Source organism: Camelus ferus, chromosome 12 (assembly GCF_009834535.1).
Source record: "Camelus ferus isolate YT-003-E chromosome 12, BCGSAC_Cfer_1.0, whole genome shotgun sequence".
NCBI classification, from domain to species: domain Eukaryota; kingdom Metazoa; phylum Chordata; class Mammalia; order Artiodactyla; family Camelidae; genus Camelus; species Camelus ferus.
In genome coordinates this window covers 29,664,576-29,679,410 of record NC_045707.1, presented here as the reverse complement: position 1 = coordinate 29,679,410, position 14,835 = coordinate 29,664,576, and the positions used below count along the sequence as shown (strand labels likewise).

General features: G+C 37.5%; 1 protein-coding gene across 4 annotated transcripts in view; it reads left to right on the top strand.

Annotated features, from left to right (window-relative positions):
• CNTN1 (contactin 1) overlaps positions 1 to 14,835 on the top strand; it is a 286,536-nt gene that overhangs the window by 240,552 nt on the left and 31,149 nt on the right. For all 4 annotated transcript variants that reach the window (XM_006193665.3, XM_032493300.1, XM_014566827.2 and 1 more), the window contains 5 exons: positions 1,338 to 1,408; positions 3,939 to 4,173; positions 6,607 to 6,710; positions 12,294 to 12,480; positions 14,178 to 14,290. In XM_006193665.3, the coding sequence (XP_006193727.1) occupies positions 1,338 to 1,408; positions 3,939 to 4,173; positions 6,607 to 6,710; positions 12,294 to 12,480; positions 14,178 to 14,290 (710 nt within the window). The remainder of the gene's footprint in view (positions 1 to 1,337; positions 1,409 to 3,938; positions 4,174 to 6,606; positions 6,711 to 12,293; positions 12,481 to 14,177; positions 14,291 to 14,835) is intronic.

Here is a 14,835-nt window from a genome sequence, read left to right as displayed (position 1 = left end):
AGCAAAGAATGTATATGGATAACATAGAAGAAGTTTGGAAGTATTTATCTGTGAATCACAGTTACTTATTAGGCTCTATGGTTCAGTACACGAGTCCTCTGAGGAAAGTGTAACGGTTTCCTATGGGAAAGGACGATTTGGAGACTCAAAGAAGAATTGACATTTCATCATTCTTTAAGATGTTGACAGATCTGGGAATGATGCTCAGAATGAGCCACAGCAGTTGTGTGGGAAAATGTATGTCCTCTGTAAAAATAGGGTCTTCATCCATGAGACTGGGCAGCTGGTCTCCCAGAGCCTGGAGGAGTGCAGAAACAAAGTATGCTTTAGTATTTATCTGTACATCTCCAATTAGATGCAAATCCAGTAAGATATAGCCACAAATAAGATATAGTATACAAATCCGATAAGATACAGCACCCGCCTTGAAGGACTCTCAAGGAGAGAAAGTAACTTGGAGAAAAACAAGAGGCTATTGGACTTGGCAGTTAAAAGCAATTTTGTGATTTTTGAGAGAGTGACTTCAGTGATATGAAGTGAAAAACAGATTATTGGGTAAAAAGTGATTATGAAACGGAGTATGAAAAATAGTCATAGATCAGTTCTTTGCAGTTCGGTGACAGGAAAAGGTGTGATGGCTTGGAGATGAAGAGCACAGCAGGATTACAGGATGCTTTTTAAGAATGGAAAGACTGCATAGGGTAGTCACCACAGTAGAGAGACTGAAAATCAAAGGATGATATAAAAAGATGCGAGTAGGGGAGAACTGGGGTCACTGATGGGGCAAGGTTCCAGAATAGGTTTGGGCATTGAAGATGAAAGCTTAGGAACAATGCTAGATTTCTAATATTTCCAGATATTTGGGTGAAGCCTAATTATATGTTAATGCACATACACCATCTTAACAGTTATTTGTCGACTGAGGCATAAAACTAACATAACAATGAGTTGTTAGAAAGACATAGGATTCAAAAGTAAGAGCTGTGAAATATTTTCCTAACAAAATATGTCTCATGTTTCAAAATCATAGTAAATGAAAGGACACAGAAAAAAAAAAAAGAAAAAGATGGGAAGGCAAATGCTTCCTTTGTTGAAGGAAACCGGCACATTTCCTATGGCATTGAGTCAATTTTTATCTTGGCAGTAAAACAGATTATCACAACAACTATGGGACATTGTTATTATTATTGAGTGGATCACATGTGCAGCTTGTCTTTTCTAGTGAAAGAAAAAAATGTATGGGTTCTGTAGTGAATGAGAACTTTAAGGTCAGAAAAAAAAATCACACAGTATCTACTTTTTGTGGTTTTGTTCATTTATTTGTCTATTTGTTTCAGCACCTAATGTGGCTCCTTCAGATGTAGGAGGTGGGGGTGGAAGCAACAGAGAACTGACCATAACATGGGCGGTAAGTATTAAGAAGTTGCATATATTATAGCCTGCTTTACCTACACTGAATCTCCAGCCCATTTTGTTTCCAGAAGTAAGTTGAAATAAAAGACAATGCCCCAAACACAAGCAAGAATAAATTACCAAAATTAATTTTTTTTTCCTTAAAGGCATGCCAGATTTTACCTGGCTTACTATGGCTTAGTGTGAATTCATATGCAAAAATAGATTCTTGATGCTAAAGGGTCTGTTGGCCTGAAAGATTAAACAAATGTTCAACTGTCTTATTCAAGAGATGTTCTGAACTCACTGTGGCCTGATAATGCAATTGCAATTTATAACATTTGCTCTGAACTTTCAAAATGCCATAGATTTGGTTAAAATGTCTTTTGTATCAGGACCTGTTTTTAAATTAGAGTTTGCTTTCTCCCTTGAGACTTACTTTGATCACCACATGTAATCTATCATGATAGGTAAGTCTTTAGAAGTCTCCCCAAGTGACTTGTTACTGAGATGTCCATAACATTTTATTAAGTTTGTATGACCCAAAGGGGAACTTTCTATCAGAGATTATAATATCGGGAAAACAATGCATTTTACTGGAGTTTTGAACTGAGAGAGATATTGGGAGGAAAGGGAAGGCTTTGATAGCACAAATTTGTATGAATCAGACATCTGGCATTTATCAAGGTAACATATTTTATATATAGCTCTGTGTATCCATTAAATATTTTCAGTATTGAATCACTGCAGATAATCAAAGAACACAACTAAGGCTCCAAAGGATTCTGAGAACTGCAGGAAAAATGACAGTTTTTATTCTTTACATGAGTCAAATTGATTTATGTAATTAATGAATATTTAGTAAAAATTGACTTACTTCACTCTGTGCTGTGTATTTATATTTTATATTTGACATTTAAATCATAATTTTAAGTAAGATTTAAGAAAACGTTGCCTCTTCTTTGTTCAAATTTCAAAGATGCGTCAGTTTTAGTGACAATATCACATACAAAGGTGAAGATATTGGGAAAATTTGAACACCTTACTCCTTTCCATAGGCTTGATTTTCTAAACTCTGTATGTATCTGACACACAATAAGATGGGGAGCTTGTCCAAAAAGTCAGAATTGGAAATCCTGTTCCAAAAATTTGAAATCAAGTCTCTGGGAATAGGACCTGAGACCCATTAATTTTTGAAAGCTTCATAGCTTATTCTGATATACGAATTGCAAAAAACTAAGTCTAGAACTATCAAGAAAAAGGATTGACACTCTGGTGGGGATGTTAAGCTCTTCTATTAATAATTTAAAATCACATTTTGTTCATCCAAGTGGTCATGCTTCAAGATTTCTAGACTGGGCAAACCAAGTATAACTTCACCCTTTGAGCTTTATAGATTTCCATATGTTCCCATTTAACATAAGGATACTCAAGCCACTGTGTTGTATTCAGTTCAAGGTTTTTCCTCAAGACACCTTACCTTTGCTGTTCTGGTAAAAATAAATAAAAAAAAAAAAACCAAAAAACCAAATGTACAATATTTACAATGGGCACATTTACCTTATTGGCTAAAAAAGACTAAATGATGCTCACTCCCTAAGTTTGCTTTGAGTCAGTATTTATAAAATAGTGTTAAATTATGGAAGCCCCCTGGGGGCCTCCCTGTCTTCTAGGACCTCTTATTTGTACTAAAGTTCCTTGTTTTCACAGCGGAAAAAGAAAAAAAAAAAAGGATTGATAAGGCCGACACAGACTCCTTTATTGGGCAGTTGATGTGTAGTAATTACTCTGAGAAAACAATGGGAAACAGAGCTCTGGCTTCAAAGTGGAGTCGTCTGGGGCCCGGAGCCAGCCTCCCACAGTTGAGGGCGGATGTTCCTCCTTTCTCCACGCCCCTTCTGTCTTTGTCCTCGGACGACTTTCTGTGGTTCGGTTACAACACAGTTAACTCTCTTACCATAGCCTTTCACCCCAAAAGAAATTCATTTACTTACCCACTGAAGAAATATTACTTGAGGCCTCAGTCTGGGTTCCAGGGACAAAGAGGTAAATAAAACTGGCAATAACCTTGCCCTCGGGCTACTTACGTTCTGCTAGTCGAGAGAGACAATAAAGTAGATGACCAGTGAGAGATACAGTGTGGGTCATGGTAATGTGAAAGGGAAGAAATAAAGTGGGGAGATGGGGTATGCAGTACTGAGGAAAGGGTCTTGAAATGGCAGATCCCGTGGCCAAGAAAAACATCAAGGAGATTTTTGACCTCTAGAAAGTGAGGGAGGGGCCTTTTGACACATGGGAAAGCATCCTAGGGAGAAGCCCTGGGATGTTCCAGAAAGAGCAGACTCGGTGAGTGACGCCATCGCGTGTTCGAGCACCTTTGTGCCCCGGCCTTTCCAGGCCGCTCTCACCTGTGAGCTCAGTGTGCTTTTACAGAGAGCACGCTGTCACGTGTAGCGTGATTATTGTCGGCGTCGGATTGTCTCCCTCCCGCCCCCCTTCATTGACTGTATCGCTTAACACCATTTCCTATTTCAATTTCTGTTCAGCCTTTGTCAAGAGAATACCACTACGGCAACAACTTCGGTTACATAGTGGCGTTTAAGCCGTTCGATGGCGAAGAATGGAAGAAAGTGACAGTCACTAATCCAGATACTGGCCGATACGTCCATAAGGATGAGACCATGCGCCCTTCCACTGCGTTTCAAGTCAAGGTCAAAGCCTTCAACAGCAAGGGGGACGGGCCCTACAGCCTCACAGCCGTCATCCATTCAGCACAAGACGGTGGGCAGACGGGGGGCAAAAACCGGGTTCTCCAGAAGGCGCTTCGTTTGCTGCCTTTGGGGCTACTTACTAGGATCTCTTTAAGATACAATGCGTTTAGTAAACGAGTGTTATTTAGAGCCAAATTAAAGTGTCAGCCCCTTTGTCTAAATGACAAGAGCGTTGCCAAAATCTTTCTCATCCTTGAGATGTTTACGGTAGTTAGGGAATCTCCGCTAAATCATTGGCTTAGACCCCTGTTCCTGGCCTCTTGATTATAATTTTGCAGTCAGAAATTCTCCAGACATGATGGGAACCTCCGTATGTCTACACATTTATAAAATTCACTACTTGACAAATTCCTTAATGTTCACTTTTTGATTAAATTTTTCCTTTTAACTCAAAATTATGTAATTGTAGCATTTATGTAACTTTTTTGTCATCACAGTACAGGGCTGGAATTTTATTGAAGGGAATTTATGAATTCTATGAAAAAGGAATCAAAAACCCAGTTGAAATTTATTTCTTTGAAAGAAAAAAATGTCTGAAAGGCTATTCAAGGGGGAAAAAATACAGATACTGGTTCTCCTTGTTTTTCAAGAAACTTTAACTGAATGGAGCATGCTCCTGGAGGACTTCATATATATATTATAAATATATATATTATATGGGATTATATATAATTATGAATATGTATCAGCATAGTACATATAGGTATTATATACAAATATAAAATTATATATAAATATATCATTATACATAATATATAATGCAATGTATTATACAATATGCAATTATATAATGCATTATATATAATTATATATTACATGTTATAATATATAATTATAAATATATATAATTTTATATTTGTATATAGTTATATGTATTTATTATATATTATATATTTTATATATAATTATACATATTATGTATTTATATTTGTATATAATTATATATAGTATATATATGCATTATATATACAGATATATAATAATAATGAGTTTCAGATTAAACATAATTATATTGATTTCTATGATTTCCTATCTAAGCTGCTCTGCTTTTTATTATTTATTTTCCTATTAAAAAAGATAAGACCTCCTCCATCATATCTCTGTACTCATATACATCTTATACATAATTAATGGCCAGAAAAGCAAATAGGGAGTTTCATTGCCCTCTGACCTAACACATTTGTGCTTGGCCAAGTTTCTTTTTGCACATGTGTAAGAAGCACAGATGGAGGAGTTTGAAACCTGAAAACTATGTGAGATGCTCTTCTGATCTCTTAGAGGAAAAGCACTATTAATTTCCCCAATTTGCATTATTTTTGGTCCACAATAACCATTTAGCTACCCCTTAGAATTTATGCTCTTCAGTCATAGAGTTATTAGCTTTCATATTTGCTAAAAGTTTAATATCTATTCAAATCACCACATGATCTTTACTTCCAAGACAAACATGTATACACACACACATACTTTTTTAAAGTTAGCTGAACTAAATGCAGAGAAAGAATGAAAAGTAGAAATTATTTAAGTTTATTATCAATTCAGGACTTTCTAGTCCTGAGTAATTAATCTTAGTTTTTCTACACTTGTTCTGATTCCGCAGAAGTGTGATAAGTTGACTTGGTGTGAATTGTTTGAACAACATGAGTACATCTCACAAAGAAAATGAAAGTGTAAAGCATTTTACAAGTTATTTTCTCACCCAGTATCATTTTTTTTTTACTGTTTTATTTGATGCCAAAGTAATCAGGCAAAAGGTCATGCCTGTCATCTCTTTAGTTATAACCATCTGTATTTAATTGTATTTCTTTCCTAAATGTTGCATGAGTCTCATAAAACCTGCGTGTGCTGAAACTTGTGTGTGCCCCTCTTCTCTTCTGCTGCTGAGAAATCAATCATAGCACCACACGTTGATCTTGATCGGAGAAGGCGACAGCGTTCACAGGCAGGACGTTTTAGCGTAAAGGATTATGGCTTGTTAATAAAAGACAACAAACATTGATCACTCCTGCTTAAGATTTCCTTAGTCTCTTTGTGTAATTTTCAGAAGGGATGTAAATTACATATTTTTTCACTGAACAGAGGCCTTTTTGATACATATTTGACTTGATGCCCAGTTGGAAGATTAGACTTATAAAAGCTTTCCTGAGCCCACAAAGCAGTGGATGTCACAACTTGTTTCAAAGGATCTTTAAAAAAAAAAAAGTCTTAGCTTAAACATGAAAGAGAAAGAAAAGTATTGCTGGGTGTCTTTAGCACACATAAATAGGAGGTATTAGAAAGTTGAAAATTAATTGTAATGTATGATATTCTACACTAAATACCAAATTTCCTATTTTTGATAATATAGTTGTCATTCCTTTAGGCAGCAAATGGTGCTATTCGAGTTTCTTAATATAAGCGTCTTCTATAAGAATATAATGTTCTCATCAAATTCCGATTTCAGCTCCCAGTGAAGCCCCATCAGAAGTAGGCGTAAAAGTCTTATCAGCTTCTGAGATATCGGTTCATTGGGAGCATGTTGTAGAAAAAATAGTGGAAAGCTATCAGGTGAGTCCAAATTTTATCAAACCCATAATTATCAGCATGCGTTTTCAAATGTGTTGCATCTTTCAACGTTCTGTGTCCCTCTGATTTATGTGACAATTAACACTATATTCTCTGTGCTTAATATGTTGGACATTTATAAACAAATTTTTAAGAGTAGAGCAGAGTTTCCTAACTGGCTTATCTATGAGAGGTGTAGAGTCCTGTGTGTAGGTAAACAATTGGCCAAAATAAAAACTAAGGTAGTAATAGTAGGGATTAAGCAAGATCTTTTGAAACATTCTTATAAAATGTTGGGAATCTCAAATTTGGGGGAAATCATTTTGGTAACTTGGTAATTTAAAATGCCATCCTATTTGAATCAGTAGATCCACTTCTAAAAGGATCTCCAAAGTAAACAAAATATACTAAATATGTATCTTATAATGTTATCTATGAAGGCAGAAAATTGGCAACACTCAAAATGCCCCCCCAAAAAACTCCCCTTGAAGTGTCTTAAAAGAGTAGTGGGAATTAACTAGATAGAAGGGAGAGGACCTGTCTTAGTTAAAGGGAGTAAGACCTGGAAAATCAAACCTAATTTTGTTGCAATCTTTAACACGATGCTAATGAAATTCAGACTTGATTGTGTACGAAAAATGAAGTCATCTCTGATTTTTAAGCACAAAGAGTGAAAATTAAGAGGAATTGACATCCTCTTACCTTGGCAGATGAGCAACTGGATGGCAAAGAGAGTCAAAGACTTAACCTGAGTTAGCGCTAACATAATGAAGTGTCAGAGCAGTGTCTAAAACTTAGATTTCCTCATTCGGAGTTCGGCGCTGTACACCAGATCACAGAGCCCGCCTCCTGCCTTATTCAGTGAGGGGACAGTGACTGACATTCTGGAGCCATGGCCAGTGAGCTGCCCACCCCGTCAGCTTGCCCTCTTAGTTCTTGTGCTCCCCCTCCTCCTTTGCCCATGGAATATGCATTTCATGGGGGCAGATTCTGTCTGTTTGGCTATCAGTGACCAGAGCAGTGGGGCTACGGTAGGCAGCATGCAAATATTTGCTGAGTGCTGATAGTTAGCATGAGGTATCCTCAAATAAAGTGCTGCAGTCTGGTTATCCCAAGGCTATTTTTCTGAGATGTAGCCCGAGGTGCTAGGTTGTAAACACACAAACAGGAAGTGTTTCTTCTTGACATCGTAGGTTATGATTTGGGTAGATGTCAAAGCGTTTTCAGTTCATCTTTGCAAGCGTTCAGCTGAAGTTGTCACCAAGGGAATGGAATTATAGGAGTGGACTGTGGAGACGCAATATTCATAACTTATTAAACTTACAGTTACATTTACAGCTGGTAGAAAAGACATGGGAAAGAGAGAAATTCACTACGTGTTACAAGCCCCTTTAGTAAACAAATCCAAGGTATCTTGGGAGAACACATCAATATTTAGAGCTTTCAAGCCATATCTTGGACATAGAAGTTCTTCCTTTTTATATTATCCATTTCTAAGTAATAAAAAAGAGAAAAAAGATTATTTAATATATAACCCACTCATTGAGTCAAAGTGCTAAAGATGCATTTTACTTTGTTAAGCACATGCTACAGAAATATATGTTGTCTTTGTCTAAGAACTATATATTGACAATTTTATGACTTCCAACATGCAGAGTACAAAGGAAATATGAGACGGGAAGCAGTGCGCTGGCACCAATGAATTTAGACAATAATCAGAACCTACACTCTTGATGGGGAGGATTTTCAAGTAAATCTTCAGCAAAAAATAATCTTTAAATTATCTTTTAACAGCTAAGATTTTCTCGAATGATTAAAAAACCTGTATGCCATCAAGGAGTTTAGTTTCACAGATCTCTGGCTTTTTGCAACTTCACGCTAGAAAATTCTTAGCTTTGTTGCTGAGCAGACATGGCTTTATCTCTCAGATCTGTCACTTAAGAATTTTGCGGAAAATTTATTCAAACTTTCTGAGCCCTAGTTTACTCACCTGTAAAGCGGAAAGTAATGAGGGCCTCACAGCGTGTTGTGTGGAGGAAATGAAATAACCAGTGTGTGGTGCTTGTCCCTGTTCGAGAACATTTGAAGATGATGATGAGGGTGATGATAAGAATGATATTTGTTGAGCCTTACAACGTTAAACACTTAATTAAAGCTAATCATATTGAATCTACACAGTGCCAGGGTATAGACACTGTTATTTTAAAGATGAAGAACTTGAGGTTTAGAAACATTTGTCTGAGCAATAATTGGCATAGCCTGACTTGAACCTAGGTCTTGCCTCTCCAGAGCATGGTTAATTAAAAATGCTGGAAGTAAACCACAGAATTACTGTTTCCATTTATTCTTTCTTAAAAAGTTTTAAGTCTTTCACACAGAGCTTTGAATATCAAAGAGACAAGCATGAAAGCTTAAAAGAGAAAATCCGTAACATTTATTTTCCTCTAAGAAAATGCCCCGTATGGAAGTGGGGGTGGGGTGGGGAGGGCTTGAGTCACTAAAATGTGGTTATTGTTTCTATTTTAAAGTAATGAAGGAAGAAGCCAATGGTTTAACAAGTTAGATGGTTAAGAAAACTAACACCCCATTGCACTTCCCATGAAAATGTACTATGGGTCTATGTTATAAAGAAACAGAGAAAAAAGTAGCACATAAAATAAAATAAAGTAGAATAAAATATTTGGAGAAGCCCAAGTTCTGTGTGACTGACCCCATCGCAAAGTTAATTTCCTGACATTTCAAGTGAGGACTGTAAGCAACTGGTTTACAAATAATCTCTTCCTTTGTGGTTTTAAAGTGTATCTTGTAGAAAGTTCAGATTTTATGCTTTATTTTCTTCTTGCCTAGTTAAAGAGCTCCCCACTTCTAATCTTAATACTCAATTTTCCACTGCCTTGTCGGTGAGCGAGAGGAATGCAAGAAGTGTTTCTTATCAAAGGCTTGTTAGGACTTTGGGTTCCTGCCCAGGAATCCACAAATTACTTAGTCTGCTCACCCAGCAGGTAAAGCATTCACTTAATGAAAACAAGCAATGTATGCTATCAGGAATAATAAATACAAAAACTGAATTAGAGATTAATGCAGATGATTGATTTCACAATTATCTTAAAAGATTATCAAGCCTGAGTAGTTTACTCAGATGTCTTTGAAGGTTAAATTATTATAGTAAGCATAAGCTCAATTCTAGGAAGTGCCTTATTTTCTTATTTTGGGGAAAGCATCCATCTTCACCTGGATCTCCCCAAAGCAGAGTCTGACGCACAGGTGTGGAAAAAGTTAGTGTTTTTGTTGTTGTTATTGTTGCAAATATTTGTTTGTTTTAAAATGATCCCTGGAAACAGATATGAAGGAACACAGTATGACCAGGAAAGGGAGAAGTTAGATTAAAAAAACAATGTATCTTGTTGGCAACCGCTGTGGGCAATTGGTACCACATCCCTCGGGATCTTTGAGGAGCTTTGTAAGTGTGGCTCGGAATTGCCCCACAGGGGATGAAAGTAGAAGCATTCACCCACTCCTGTCCCCCATTGTTTAAAAGTGGCCCAGGGGCATCACCTCCCCTCCCTTCCCCTCCCCTCCCATGGACTTCGGGGCAAGGTTCATCCCGCAGCATCAAGGACGCTCACATTCTAAAATAAGGAAATCAGAGGTTACTTGGCACACTCAGTAACTCTCTCTGCTCCCGAGTTAGCAGGACATAACTAAGGCAATGCTTAAATTTATTGTGAAATTCAGTGGAGATTATGTAACACATAGATCCCTGCCAAAATCGGATGAATCGAGTAACTGGCCATTTAGGATACAGGTGCAAAGAGTAAATTAAAGGAATTTTTCTGTTCCTTTTGCATTGTCAAAATGCCTCGTGGAATTTTGGGTAAAAAGTCACAAAAATTTTGTCACTTTAGTTCCTCATTTTAGTGCATAGTGTCTTTTAGAAATAGCCTTTATTATATTAATCTACTTAAAAAGTTTCTCCTCTTTAAACTGGGTAGGGAAGTTCTTATAATAGAATGAAGATGGTAAAATGGGGTCTACATCTCAGTCAACAAGCAGTTTCTATAAAAATGCCTGAACCTCATGGACTTCAGTATTGATTGTTATAAGACACAGTAAATATCCTCATTCTAGGTTTGTTGAGGAAATAATGCAGGTGGACGATCCTACTTTAGGATCGTTAGTGCCTGGCATTTCATTGGGATAACAATGTTCATTTTATTTCCCCTCTGACAAGCTGTGGAGGCCCTGTGTGTAATGTAGTTCAAATGCCCATTGAAATCTGCCTCCTTCTCAGATGAATGTCTTCACTGCCTGAGCGCTTCTAACACCAGGAAACTCACGCCTTCACACAAAGCTACGATCCACATACAGTCTTCTCTCTGCCAGCTGAGATCTGCCTTTGGAGTCCCTTGGTGCAATTCTCTTTCCTCAGTTCTGAGGCCATCCTTCTGGTCAAAGCACAGAAATGCCACAGAGATTCGTTCAAAACTACTAGGAAATATGTTATTTGCATCAGAAAAATGGTCCCTAGTAAACAAAATAAAAATAATGCAAAGGGAGCCAATAAGCAATTAGTAACCAGCCTTTGTTCTGAAATGTGCTCATACTACATATAAACCTCACTTGGTTACTAAGGGAATTTGAGCCATCCAGTTCCATCTGATAATAGTTTCATATGTGTTTAGTTACATAAATTAAAATTTCAGGATTATATAAATGTTAGATATTATGATCTAGGTATTTTGGCTATTTGTGAAATTAAAATCCCATTGTTTTATAGGTAGGGCATCTAAAATATATAAAATAGCGCTCCACTTATAAGCAATCCTTTCCTTTTTATTTATAACTTAGATATAATTATAGATTTCTAACCAATTAAACAGTCTTATTTGAGGAATGAAAATAATAACTTATAGCCTTTTACTTAAACTTTAAAAGACAAGGAAAGCTATCATTGATACATCCGTTGGTAAAAGTAATCATTTCTAATCACAACATGGATGAAATATTTTAAAATTTATTTTAAAGATAAACAATTTCTACAATTAATCAAGTTATTAGGTATAATATTTCTTTGATACCTGGATTCTATACAGGTCAAAGGAAATGACTTTGCATGCATACTTCTGAAATAAGCCCTCAGAAAGTAATTATGTTAGCATGTTCTAGGCCACGTGACTATTTTTATTTATCAGTGGCTTTTAACAATTTGAAATCATGTAAACAGAAATAAAGCAGAAAACAAGTGACATAAATTATTGTGGCAAATACTTCCAAACAGAGGCCAGTTTTATATTTTGAGAATAAATTGTATAGAGTTTTTTGGCTTTTTCTCCAGAATTTTTCATCAGTGTCAGACTATTGCAGGCCATGCGGTGAGCCTTTGATTTGCTGTCGACATCTGTAATCAGATCTGCATCGTGCCCCTTGCCATATTCTAAGACTGATAGAAATGTAAGTAGCATTAAGTAACCTTTGAGAATACGATGCTCAGACAACATCAGCGGTGTCCTAGACAATTGAAAGGAGCTTTTCACAACTGAAGCGTCTGAATTATGAAAAAGTATAACTCAATTTGAACGTTTGCAGATTCGGTACTGGGCTGCCCATGACAAAGAAGCGGCTGCACACAGAGTTCAAGTCACCAGCCAGGAGTACTCGGCCAGGCTGGAGAACCTCCTGCCCGACACCCAGTACTTTGTGGAAGTCAGGGCCTGCAACAGTGCAGGGTGTGGACCTCCCAGTGATACGATTGAGACCTTCACCAAGAAAGCACGTGAGTCTCAACGTTTGCATTGTAGGCTTGTCAAAAGCTCCCAGTCGATTCAATCAGGATGCAGGTACATTTGAGAGGAACTTCCTGCCCATCAGTCTGAGCACATTAGGCTTTCAATTTTAAACTTTAAAAACAAAGACAAATGCACAAAAACATTATTAGATATTGTAGATGATGAAAGAACATGGAGAACACCATCATACATTTAATGTTCCATGGTAGAGAAATAAAATTACAGAGCCTCCCTTTGTAAAGCCTGTCCCCCAAATTTTGCATCATTAGCTAATTAACTTATTATTTGAAACTTGGTTCCCTAGGAATGCGTCAATAGCATGAGAAAATAAAAATCTCATGATGTGTCTGTGCTTTGATTTATAAACCGTTGTCACTGCACAGTGCGAATACAAGTTCAATGCTGTAGCATCGTGTTCAGTCTCTTACTACTGTATGTTCTGTTAATATAACAAAGCCACCTGCCCTGCTCACATTCTCTGGTCGTTCCCATCTCCGTGGCTTCACACGATAGCTGATAGCTCCTTCTCGAACCCACATTCAATAGACAGAAGAGGAGAATTTATATTCAGGACTCAGGGAAGCTTCCCAAGAATTTGAAGGGATGATTATCATAAGAGCGGGACAGAACTGGCAAAAAACCAGCACTGCATCTGAACAGGGCAAGGGCAGCCATTACTTGTGCTCACAGATGCTACCAATTGAGACATGCCTCAGGCTCTGACTGGCTTGCTGGAATGTTCTTATCACGTGCCCTGGTCTGCACTGAGTGCCCATCGTGGCCCCTCTTGCTCCAGCACTACTGTCCTCTGGGGCGAAGGTGCTGTTGCTGGGGGAAAGAGGAGGCACATTTAGAGGGAATGGAACCAGCTTGGACCTCAGGGCTTTTGCTCTAGCACCACAGGACCCGAAACTGCCCCCAGTAGGGCAATGATGGCTAATGAGCATAGGCGAAGCTCCAGCCCACACCTGGATCTGGCTCTGGCTCTAGTTCCTCCTCTCCAGCCTCCCCTCCCACCAGAGTGATAGTTACCAGCACACCCTGGGAGAAGATGTGACCCATGCTCAGTGATAGAGCATGTGCTTAGCATGTACAGGGTCCTGGATTTCAATCCCCAGTACCTCCATCAATAAATAAATAAATGCATTAAATAGTTAATTAATTAATTAGAAATTGGGCAGAGGACATGGAGCTAGCATAGCATGGTTAATGAGAAGGAGCAACCTGAGGGATAGGAGGAAAGATTGCAAGAGATTATGAATTTAAGAAAAGATATTCAAGAAAGAATTCAAAGGTCAACTCTGTGAAATGCTCCAAAGATGTTAAGTTTGAAAAGAATAAAAAAAAAAAATGACGTTAGAATTGGCCAAGTAGAAATGATTGATGACCTTGAAAACAGTGGTTTCAAAAGAGTGGTGGAGAGAGACACCCAAATGTAGGTTGGTGAGAAGAGATGAAGAGATTATTATATTACCTACCTCTCAGGGCCACGTGGTGCACTGAATGAACCCGTGGATGTAAAGGGCACACCCTGGTGTCTGGCATATGGTGCACACATCAAAATTAGCTGTTATTACTACTGTCACATCATTATCAGTATTATATCTTGTGATGTGATTAATTCCAGTTTGCAGGGCTCAAGCTGGGTATGGTGACCATCAATCGTGTATTATTATTTTCACAGCTCCAAGCCAGCCTCCAAGGATCATCAGTTCCATAAGGTCCGGTTCACGCTACATAATCACCTGGGATCATGTGGTTGCACTATCAAATGAATCTACAGTGACAGGATATAAGGTATATAAAAGATGACTGGTTTACTTCCCACACACGCTTCATTCCTACAGAGAGTAATTGATTGGTTTTTTTGTTGTTTTGCCAAAACCCATTCAGCTTTCTTATTCTAGCTGTATAGCAGAATCAGACGATGTAATGCCATGGTAAATTTTGAAACAAGAAAAGATCTTCAGTGAATTCCAGGAAAATGCTACGCCACGTGAGATAGATGGAGTAACTGTTTCAAAGAATAGAGTTGTTAGAATAATTAGTGCTTAAAGAAGAGAGAAAGAATCCATTTTGGTTTGGAAATGATTAAGATAGTGTTGCCCAGAATACAGAGATTTCTTTGATATATTGCAGTAACTTCTGTAAATGAACAAAAAGGGAGACAAGATTATTTCTATGCATTCTCTATCACACATAATGACTTTTTCATTGCAGACCAAATTTTAGGAATGATGTGAGAAAAATTTAAATTGTGAGACAATTTTTTAGACTTCAATATATTGAAAGAGCCCTCATTTTATAATGTTTTTATAAAAAGACACTTTTTTTCCCCCTTC